The 10,875-nt window shown below is 39.2% G+C and overlaps 2 protein-coding genes across 3 annotated transcripts in view; one reads left to right on the top strand and one right to left on the bottom strand.

The window, feature by feature from the left end:
- Window positions 1-1,001: 1,001 nt before the first annotated feature.
- LOC107283565 (isopentenyl-diphosphate Delta-isomerase 1) lies at window positions 1,002-6,411 on the top strand. Of its 2 annotated transcripts, none has more exons than XM_015811496.2 (5): window positions 1,002-1,129; window positions 2,370-2,542; window positions 3,830-3,922; window positions 4,748-4,878; window positions 5,878-6,411. In XM_015811496.2, exons 2-5 carry the CDS (start codon window positions 2,401-2,403, stop codon window positions 6,193-6,195), a joined length of 684 nt encoding a protein of 227 aa, XP_015666982.2. In that variant the 5' UTR covers window positions 1,002-1,129; window positions 2,370-2,400; the 3' UTR covers window positions 6,196-6,411. The 2 variants fall into 2 exon arrangements, with proteins under 2 accessions (XP_015666982.2, XP_015666983.1); XM_015811497.2 differs by lacking the exon at window positions 1,002-1,129 and adding an exon at window positions 1,139-1,203.
- Window positions 6,412-8,536: 2,125 nt separating this feature from the next.
- GTPBP4 (GTP binding protein 4) overlaps window positions 8,537-10,875 on the bottom strand; it is a 19,618-nt gene continuing 17,279 nt past the window's right edge. The window contains exons 15-17 of the mRNA XM_015811494.1: window positions 9,844-9,909; window positions 9,210-9,353; window positions 8,537-8,756 (exon numbers count right to left, since the gene is read on the bottom strand). Of these exons, the coding sequence (XP_015666980.1) occupies window positions 8,604-8,756; window positions 9,210-9,353; window positions 9,844-9,909 (363 nt within the window). The 3' untranslated portion in view covers window positions 8,537-8,603. The remainder of the gene's footprint in view (window positions 8,757-9,209; window positions 9,354-9,843; window positions 9,910-10,875) is intronic.

Genomic DNA, 10,875 nt, shown 5'->3' with positions numbered 1-10,875 from the left:
CAGTCGCCATGTTGTTTATTCCCAGCTTAGACTGAACCATGATGAAGACTTTTCCTTCAACATATCTTATCCTATCCTAAACCAAGGACCTGCTTTGGACTGGATAGATTTGGTCTAGTGCACTATTTAATAATGTGATGATCATGGTATTTCCTGCAATATTGACATGGTTCTGGATGAAACCCAAGATTCTTCACACACCACAAGATTCTGCTCTAACATCTTACAAACACATAATTGCAATTACACCCTTGATTTGTATGCATTAGAATTTCATTTGTTGGAAAATGTCTCTTGCAAGTTTTATTTTTTTTTTTGTTTCAGTCTTTAAACTGCTTACATACTTATATGCAAAAATCTCTGCAATTTGTACTTTAAAAAAAATTAACCCAGTGTATGCTATTGTTAAAAGTATTTTATAATAGTCTGATCTCCTTCAGCAGTTCTCCTTCAGTGTCCCCACAACGATGGGTAGGTCTTATGATCATTGCAACCCAACTTCTCTGGTTGCTCTCCATTCCCTGGCAATCTCGATTGTCCCGTTCCACTTCCCAGGAATCTCTGTTGTCCTATTCCCGAATTGATCAGCAGGTGGATGTCCTAAGGCACCTATCGGCCAACCTCTCGTCCACATCCTTATTCCCATTTGCTACCCGACATAGCCATTTGCCCGTCCTTCTCAACTATTGGCTGTTTCTTAACTGGTCGCTTTCATTCTTCCGCCAGCGCAACTACCTTCGCCCCCCATTCGCCGCCTCGCGCCTCCCGTAAGCTCCGCCTCCCCCGCCATCGGGCTAGACCCCTCCGCCAGTGGCGTTCCCGCCCGGATGACTGGCAGGCGCTCAGATCATCTCTGGACGGTGGTGCGATCGGTCCACGCGCTGACGCGGGAATCCGGCGCGGTTGTCATTGGTCGCGCGCTTCGCGGGGCGTGTTGCCTGGCGATGTGGCGCGCGACGCGCAGGTTGGCAACGGCGGCGGCGGCGGCGCCGTCGTCCCTGGCTGGGGGAGGGGCGGCGCCGCTCCACTTTTCACCGCGGGCGGGCGGCTGTTGCTATCAATCCAGCAGCCGGGGACGGAGGTTGATCTCGCCTGCTTCTGTCGCGGTCTCGAAGGTGAACGGAGCGCGGTAAGGACCGAGATGGGGTATCGGAGGGGTTGCGGTTTAATGCCGGGTCTGCGCCCCTATCCCCAGCCTTCCGGGTAAGGCGGGAAACCGGGTTTGAAGGCAACTGCCGCCTTTAACCTTCCATCCTTGAATCTCGGGATAGTTTGCTTCTCACAAGGGAAGGTTGCTCATCCCTTGGTCCGAGGTATAGCCTGCTTCTAACGAGGGAGGGCTCTCTGGAAGAACCGCTGCTCGCAGCAGCTGAAAAGATCCGCCTTCGCCACTTTCGGGGTGCGATTCTCTTTTGTTGACTCAAAAACATGGGATCTTCTTGGCTGAGCTGGCTAGGGAAGATGGGAGTCCATCAGATTGGTCTAGGGAAAGATTAGATGAGCCTGAATAAAAGGCAAGGGCGCTAAACTATTCATTCCTTCCCCCCACCTTCCAAAAATAATAATTATAAATGGGGACAAAGTTGAGAGCTTTTCTTGGGATAATGTCCACGGAGATTCTCAATCATCAAGGTCATGTTTGTCCCAAAGATGCTTTTTCCAAAAGACAACTGGGCTTTCTTGTTTTTTCCCCCTTTGGAAACGTTTCACTTCTCATCCAAGAAGCTTCTTCAATTCAGAACTGAATGAGATTTTTGGATGACAAGGAGAAACTTCATTTAAGTAATCATTCATTGCACTGTTGGCTTACTTTTCTGCAAGGAGCTCTAGTTGATACTGTACATGCAATTTATTTTCGCTCTTATTTTTTATTCTCACCATAATAGGTTTTTTTTTAAATATATATATTTTCTTTCCAGGTGCTGAAAAGCTTATCAAGGAGGCAGTTGTTAAAGCAGATGTTGTGGGGCTTTAAGAGAAATTGCCATGGAGAGAAAATATACTAGAATCAATCCTGAAAAAGTCAAGGATAGGGTGATAATGATTTAACATCTGCTGGAGCACACATATGTTCCTGAAAAGATCAAATACTAAAATAGATAAATATACAAAAAGAATGGAGAATGCAAAAAGCTTGGTTTGTTTAAAAATCCACAATAAGATAGAGAAGTGTCCTAATTGTTGTGGCATTCTGAAACCAGTTTACCCTGTTTTTTTATATTGCATGTTTTATGCATATCTGAATGCTCCTGTGGAATATGAACAATCAATTAATAATCTTTAACTCAAAATGTTTGTCTTGGGATCACCTAATCACAAATTCTGGGTGGTAAAGTTTTGTTTTGGTCTGAATTGCTGTTTCTATTCAGTATATTTTTTAGGGAGATCAACTACACAATTATGCCTGAAATAAATACAGATCAATTGGATGAGCAGCAAGTGCAGTTGCTGTCAGAGATGTGCATCCTAATAGATGAAAATGACAACAGGATTGGTTCAGACACAAAGAAAAACTGCCACCTGAATGAAAACATTGACAAAGGTAAAATATTATTTAAAGTAAATCGTATGCAAGGAGGATCTTGCTTAACTCAACCGGGTCAGAAACTCGCTGTACAACACAGAGCGAGATTTCTTTCCTCCAGATATCTGAACTTTAGTTATAGATCAAGATAAAATCAGAAAAAGAAAAATGCTGTTGATCAAGTATGTTTGGATTAATTCTGTTCTTCAGACATTACAAACATTTTGATACAGAGAAGCTGAAAAGCTTCTCATAGATTACTCTTATCTCTGATGTAGCCTATCATTCCATTTAGATTTAGTATTATATATGTTTTATCAGCTGCATGTGAATTCTGAAGTTCTTTCTAAGCATCAGTAGGAAGTATGAATTTATTTGTTCTTTCTTTTCATTGCTTGCAGGCTCAATTAAAAGGCACACGTTTTACTTTGCCTTGAAAATGTGGGCTTGGCAAGTTCATGATCTTAGATTTCTCTAAAGAGAAGTGATAAAGATTCTTAGTAGATGCTTTAGGTAAAATAAAAAATATGGAGTGACTTGCTATTAAATAGACACAAGGAACAGATTATTTAAATAAAAGGATAGTGAATTAATCAAGTGGGAATTTGCTTCTAAGTGATGTTATATGGGGATAAAAGGTGCTTGATTACACATTCTGTAAGCAAGTGATCTCCAAACTAATTTATAGATGGCTTATAGTGGCATTTTCCCTGGAGAGAAAAAAAGCACATAAGTTGGATCATATGGAGATGGTTTTGTCCTGCAACAAAAGGAAAAGAAAGAAAAAACAGCTTAAAGAGTGTGGAACGTGCCACAATACTTCTTTGCACTGCAATTCTGGGCTCTATGGCTGGTTTTGTGCTCCAAAAGAGAGGGAGAAAAGGCTGCTTTGTGCTTTTTTTTTTTTTCCTTTTGTGAAGCCAGCCCCTCATAGCCCAGCAGCCCAATTGGGCATACCTCATCAGCAGCAGGAGCAAGGCAGCAAAGGTCATCTGGAGCAGCAGAGCAAGATAAGCAAGGGTCTTAGGGTGCAGGCTAGTGAGGGCAATTAAGCCAGGACATCTGTGGCTATAGGAGCAATCTCAGAAAAATTTGAGCTGAGGTGGATACTCGGCTAATGACCAGTAAAATTGACATCTTATTTTACAACCGCATTGTTAGCAACCAAAATTCTAGTCCCAATTACAATTGTAAGTCAAGCATTACCTGTAGTCTTAAAATTAAAAGTTAAAGTTAGCACAAACAGGTATTAAATGGATTGTCTTTGTATTTATAATATTTATAGTCTTTGTCTTTCTGTACTAGGATTATTGCATCGTGCCTTCAGTGTCTTTTTGTTCAACACAGAGAATAAGCTACTGTTGCAACAGAGATCAGATGCCAAAATCACTTTTCCAGGTATGTAATAATGAATCGTTACAACAGTGTGACAGAGATCCATCTGTAGTTTGAATACATTCTGAACTCAGGTACACCAGGTAGTGCATGAGAAATTAAAAAAAAATCTATCAAATGATAAGAGGATGAGATTTTCTGGTAAAGCAAAGCCTTAAAAGGTTGTTTATCGTGTGCTTATATTTGTCAATTGGGGAAACAATGTGAGGGTTGAAGCTGACAAAAGAATTTGAAATTAGACAAAATTTGTATCAAAATATTGCAAATGTCTCCAACATTTGAGGCTGAAAAACAGGCAGCAAAAAGCTCACAAATGAAGGCAAATATACGTTTCCCATATAACATAACATTTTAGGCTCCAGTCTGGACCAGTCAGTGTGATAAATCTGAGCTGTCGGACTCATTCTCAAGTTCCCATCTTCAGGGACCATCTCTCTCACTAGACTGAGAGAAAGAATTCTGGTGGGAGAGACATTCCCCAAGGATGGGCTCCAGCATGAGTCCGAAAGCTTGGCAGGATAAATCTCTGGTCCCCGTTACTGACCCAGATTGGATCCTGCAGCAAAAAGTTTCATCTTCACCCTGGGCCTAGGAGAGAGAGAGAAGAGATCCTGGGCTTAAACCTGGAGATGACACATAAATATGACTGATTCCTAGGGTCTTCAGTAATTGATTGTCATTGTCATTAAAAGCTCATTCAGATGGGGAGGGACAGAATATTCCAAAGCCAGGCCACTGTATTATCTGAAAACTTTAAAGTATAGCATTTCAGATATTCTGCTGTCCAAAACACTGCAGGACGTTATTGAAACTTTTCTTTTTTGGCAGACTGTTTTACCAATACTTGTTGCAGTCATCCACTAAGCACCCCCCTTGAACTGGAAGAATATAATGCCATTGGCGTTCGAAGAGCAGCGCAGAGAAGACTGAAAGCTGAGTTAGGAATTCCACTGGATCAGGTAAACACTCTTCAGAGCAATGACTTCCTTAGGGAAAAGTTGTTGCATAGCATTTAGCTATTTGGCAATCCCACTTGCCTAATTACAAATCTGACCTGCAATATTTATTTGGAAATTCATAACCTGCTGTATTCCCAAAAGCCTAGAGTAGGGAACAATTTGTCTTTGTCACATTTGCACGGTCTCCCTTTTTAAACTAGTGTGCATAGTTAGTTCTGGTGTTTTATCTCAACATTTGTGTTTTAGAATAAGCTATGCCAAAGTTCCCATTTTCAAATTCATCCTAAATTACCACATGGTCAAAATACACACACTACCAGATGTAAAAAAAAAAACAAAACAAAACTGAGAAATTGTCCAGTCACAAGCTAGATCATCATAAAGAGAATCTTTGTTCAGATTTACACTTCTAAACAATTTTGGACCCAGGTTTTTCCAACAGTCAATTTTCCCAAAGCAAACTCTATCATTGTCTTTTATGGAAGTATTTGCCAAAGTGGCACAAGGGTAGAATAGCTGCTCAGTTTTCTATATTCTGTTTTTGTCCTGGAAATATGCACAAAGTATCTCCTTAGCCAAGTAAAAGGCCAGGCTGGGACCCCATCAATTCTTATTTCCTTCCTACCAATAGATACTAGACAGGAAACTTTAGCTGTATCTCCATATCTAAAATGCTGAGTGATCAAGAAACTCTGAAAATAGTACTGTATTAACAGGAAAGATTTTCATTATTAAGACCATTTTCAGAACGTTTTTTGAACCTACTTCATCACTGCATAATGTTCAGAAAAATACCACAATTCTCAGAAATTTCTTTGGTTCTTGCCAGGGCCCAGGTTACAGAAAGTCTACTATGAAATACTGAAACCACGAAACCACCATTGCGGTTATAGAAGCAATAACTTGCTTTTATATCTATATTGAGGTGTTCTGGGAATGGGAAAGAGAATCTGTTAAAAAAAATAGACATTGAATCTTATGAAAAATGTTTGATTGTAGGTCACCCCAGAAGAAATCTTCTATCTAACCCGAATTCACTACAAAGCCCAGTCCAATGGAATTTGGGGAGAACATGAAATAGATTACATCCTTTTCGTGCAGAAGAATGTAACGCTGGATCCAGATCCCAATGAAATTAAAAGCTACTGCTATGTGACACAAGAAGAATTGAGAAAACTCCTGGAAAAGGCTTCTCAAAATGAAATTAAGATTACTCCATGGTTCAAACTAATTGCAGAGGCGTTTATCTTTAAGTGGTGGGATAACTTGAATAATTTGAAGAGATATGTTGACCATGATAAGATACACAGAATGTAACAGATTAGGCTGTTCTAAAATATACCTTAATTTTTTCATGCTGAGTAAGTTCATTGAACCAATGTATTTGTAGATTGATTGCAACATAGAAAATTAGGAATAGGCCCCCTTAAGTGGAAATTAGATATTTACCTCACATTGCATAGCTGGCTTGCCCCTGGAATAATATTTCTTTTCCTTTCATTTCATGGTATTAATAAAAAGTCATTAACAAGTTTGCACTCCGTGAAAAACCACTGTAATTCTGAATAGTCACCGAGCCACAACTGTAATTCTGAATAGTCACCGAGCCATAATGTCATGGGAGTAATTATGGGTTGATTACAATCTCTCCCACAATGTGATTTGTTTGCACAATAAGGAACACATTGGCTAACCAGTCTTGTTAAATATAGGTAAAATGGTGAACCTGAATGTCGATTCTAAAAGCTACCTTTCATATTTTATACCTGAGTCTTGCTGAAGCATGCAGTGCAGCAGTTTTTCCATGCCATTCCCCCCTTCAAGTTACCCACTTATCTTTCAAGTAATTAGCACTTTTATGTTTGATACTTCATACTGCGTTTAGTGTTTGACTTGCTTTTAAAGAACCTATTCCGTTGTAAGCTATCCTAGCACCTAAGATGTACTTTCCCCATTAGAAAAGACACCTGATGTTTCAAACGAGAAATATTAAAATTTCTGTATCTGTAGATTCTAAATATGTCTTACAGGAATTAAGCTTATGATCTAAAAGAAAGGAAAAAATAAAATGTAAATAACTTTTTCACATGGTCTAGGAAGGGAAATGGTGTTGGTGTGTTTTTGGTAAATACAATTGTGAACCATGAAAATTGAAGGGTAAAGATTGAATCTCTGTGGTGTGAAATTTCCTATTAATTAGTTCATGGAGAATCAAAAATAAATGCTTTTGTGTTCTTCATCATGGCTTGTTAAATGTAATTTGTGGACTAGAGGATTATGTAATTTTACTATTTGTACTATTTGGAGGACAAAACTGGCCCATAATCCAAACTTTTTAAATGCTTGAGTAGCACTTCCAGATCCTCCAAGGAAGAGAGGAATAACTACACATTGGACCTATTTCAAATGGCTTGTCATGGCCCCAGTAATCTATTTTGGGAGTTCTACATGAACTGTTTTAAGGGTGTCAGTTTTGTAATATAAAAGGGGATTAACCAGTTGATTAACTATCATATCACTTTTACTTTTTGAAATTTCTAATTGTTATATAGAATTTTTTCTTACAGCAAGCATAGCCTTTTCAATCACCTGCCTAGAAGGGATATGCCTAGTATAGTGGTTTTCCATCTTTTTTCCCCTCCCTTGAGAATTTAATGGTTAAAATGCAGCATCTCTTATCTTCTGTTGCTTCCATTCTCTTCCTCGGCTGTTAAATCAGTTCCAACTGTGTCTCTGTTTCACTAGCCTCAAGAACAAACTCCCAGCATAGCTATCCAGGAGCCTATTTCTACAACCACCATCACTTTCCAGTGCCTCTCTTCTTTGCCACACTGCTACTGGTGCTGCAAATATACACATACACCCTTATCACCCTTTGAAACACAAGTTGACTAATCACTTCTATTTTTTGAAGTTTCTAATTGTATAGAATTCATTGTTATAGCAAGAATAGTCTTTTCAATCACCTATGATTTACTATGCACATAGGAAAATGGTTTTCCATCTTTTTCCCTCCCTTGAGAATTTAATGGTTAAAATGCAGCCTCTCATCCTCCCAGCTGCTTCCATTCTCTTTCCCCCCCCCTTTGGCTGATGTTTATGTTCCAGCTGTGTGTGTCTATTTCACTAGCCTTAGGAATAACCTTTGAGCATGGCTATCCAGTAGCCTATTCCTACCACGTCATCCCAATACCTCTCTTGTTTACCACACTGCTACTGCAAATGTACATCATGGTCAGTCCCCTTATTTGGGGCTCATAACATCCTTTGAACCATTTTTACCTTGGAACAGCTATATTTCATTTAACAACCCAGGTTTATTTGGGGCTCTTAACATCCTTTGAACCATTTCTACCTTGGAACAGCTGTATTTCATTTAACAACCCAGGTTAAAATGTCTGTCTTCCCCAGCAGACCAAAATTTCAATATAAAGCTATCCCGAAGCCAGCTGTTCTGTGCATAAACCCACTTTGCATACCCATAATTTAAGTTTGAGGGACTTTCTTTGCCCCTTAACCATAATTGCTGCTCTTGAGTTGTGATTTCTTAAGGAAACTACGTTCCTCAATCTCATGATAGAATAACCCAAGATAGCAGTTTTGAAAATTAGACCTGTAACAGTTAAAGAGTTATTTTAAAGAAAAATGAAAAGGCAAATTTCAATGCATGTAATTTATTTATTTGTGTCAACATAGAGACTTTATTTTTCTTGTTAAGAGTTGCTTTATCTTCGATTGGTTGAGCCAGCTTTTCTCTTCCCACAAAACAAGTGTTTGGGCTTCAGGTCAAAGATAGTTCTATCCGCCTCGCCTTTCTTGCCTAACTGATTCATCTTCTTTTGAGCATTCTTCATCATGGTTTTAGCCTTCTTCAACATCTATAAAAATAACATATGTAAGTAAAAAGGTGCACATCCCACACATTTATGAATTTAAATATTACATAACCACAAATTGTTCTCCACATAGGTGGAGCTTCAGTTCCCATGAAAAAACAACTACAACTACAAAAGCCCAACACATGGAAATAGCCAGCAGCTTTGAAACAATACTAAGAACAACATGCACATCATAGATAACCTGGCTGGTTAACTTTCTACATAATTCACTAAAGAATTTTTTTTAAAGGAATAACAATCTCAAAATAGAAAGTAATTGGATATGTCAATACTAAGCATCCATTAAAATGTTACAAAAGTGACTGCATAAATTCATTAGTTTATGTAGTATTTGCTGTAACAAATTCTAATTGCTAATTAGACTGTAGTACAAAACAGGCACATGCAATAGTCTGGAATAAACAGGGATAATTTAATAAAACCAAGACATACTGTCAAATCACGAAGACCGGAAACATCACGAGGGGTACGAGAACTGCTGCGGCTTACAGGCATAGAGGATGGTGGTTCAGAATCTTCTCGCTTACGTTTGCGGGTAACACTGCGTGATCTCCTTTCCTGGGCTAAATAATGTACCTGAATATTTGCAGATAAAGAATCTAATCAGAGTCCTTAATAAGTTAATCAGATGCCCTAGTGCAACCTGGTGTTCCATTAACAAATTCTTATAGCAGTTGAGAACCTACAAAGAAAACTCCTCTGCTATCCATTAAACACTCCACATTTCTAATGAACAGAAGAAAACTCTTGGGTGTTTTAACAATGGCCAGCAGAGCATAAATGAAAAATGTTCTTCCTGCCATTTATGAGAGAAAGTGCCAACTACAGTCCATCTTCAACACACCCGCTATTTTAAAACCAATGTTGATCTAACGGTTCAGGCACCAGGCTAGAAACCAGGAAACAGAGTTCTAGTCCCACCTTAAGCTTTGGGCCAATTATTCTCAGCCCACCCCACTTCAAAAAATAGGAAGATATGTTGCCAAATGCAAGTCAACTCCATTTTTTATTACAGATGCACCAATGATATAGAAGGGGGAAAAATAAGCAAAAAAGCACATCTTACCTCAGTTCTGCTTGTGAGATCAAGTCCCAGATTTATCATCTCCTGCTCAAGGGTCTTTTGTTGAATCTAAAGCCAGAAGGAAAGTATTATCAGAGGTTATTTTATCCATGCCCAAAGCCAGTGGGCCCAGAGAGCTGACACAAGCCCCATTGGCCTTTAAGCACACAATGAGTAATACTCAGTTCCTTCTCAGGAATTTTCCCCAGGTCTACTACTACAAGTTGTAAGCCCCAAAACTAAAGAACAGCGTCTCTACTAGCCATAGACTGCTTCTAGTGGCTTTACTTCCACAAAGTAACAAAGTAAAAATGAAACCACTGCCCCTCACCCTCCCAAAATACCTTCACTCCACCAGCAAGATGACTTCACGTTGACTCCACAAAGAATGAACTCCAACTCACAACACACAGCCTCTTTGCTGCTCTACTTTTATAGCTGCTCATTAATGGGCAGGTAGGCTTGCTAGGATGAAGTCTTAAAGGGGCAGGGTACCATAGCTGAGGTGCTAGCTAATTTTCAGGCACACCCAGTGGCTCCTACAATTTGAATCTTCTTGACGTATCACTAGGGAACAGCCCTAAATTTCTCAAAAGCAAGGATAGAGCAGCACAGCTGTTTTGAGATGAGAAATCAACATCTCCAATTCCCTTTTGCTAATCCATATCTGGAAAAGTCCGTCTCAGTAAAACAGTGGTTTTGAAATTTTACCAATTAAACTTTGGGTACACAGGCAGCAGGCAAAAGTGGCCAAATGGCTATTCTTTGAACTGTAGCACGGAAATCACACAATGTATCCCAATGCAACAAACCTTACAAACTGAGAGTAAGTTTGGTGTAGTGGTTAAGGCACCAGGCTAGAAAAGGGAGAAACCATGACTATGCAGATTCTCAATCATCCAAGTCATGGTTGTCCCAAAGGTGCTTTTTCAAAAGGCAAATGTAATAATAATAATAATAGTAGTAGTAGTAGTAGTAGTAGTAGTAGTAGTAGTAGTAGTAGTAGTAAAGTTGGAAGGGACCTTAGAGGTCATT

The sequence above is a fragment of the Protobothrops mucrosquamatus genome, unplaced genomic scaffold (assembly GCF_001527695.2).
Source record: "Protobothrops mucrosquamatus isolate PMUCROS unplaced genomic scaffold, P.Mucros_1.0 scaffold42, whole genome shotgun sequence".
Classification (NCBI taxonomy): Eukaryota; Metazoa; Chordata; class Lepidosauria; order Squamata; family Viperidae; genus Protobothrops; species Protobothrops mucrosquamatus.
Note: the sequence above shows the minus strand (reverse complement) of the source record. Positions and strands in the feature narration are given on the sequence as shown.

What these genes read in the sequence shown, in the direction of transcription:
- LOC107283565 (XM_015811497.2), top strand. Translation starts at nt 1,142, where the DNA reads ATGGGGTATCGGAGGGGTTGCGGTTTAATGCCGGGTCTGCGCCCCTAT. An exon ending in TGCCAAAATCACTTTTCCAG is followed by an intron (nt 3,923 to 4,747) that starts GTATGTAATAAT and finishes CTTTTTTGGCAG; the next exon opens with ACTGTTTTACCAATACTTGT. An exon ending in TAGGAATTCCACTGGATCAG is followed by an intron (nt 4,879 to 5,877) that starts GTAAACACTCTT and finishes GTTTGATTGTAG; the next exon opens with GTCACCCCAGAAGAAATCTT.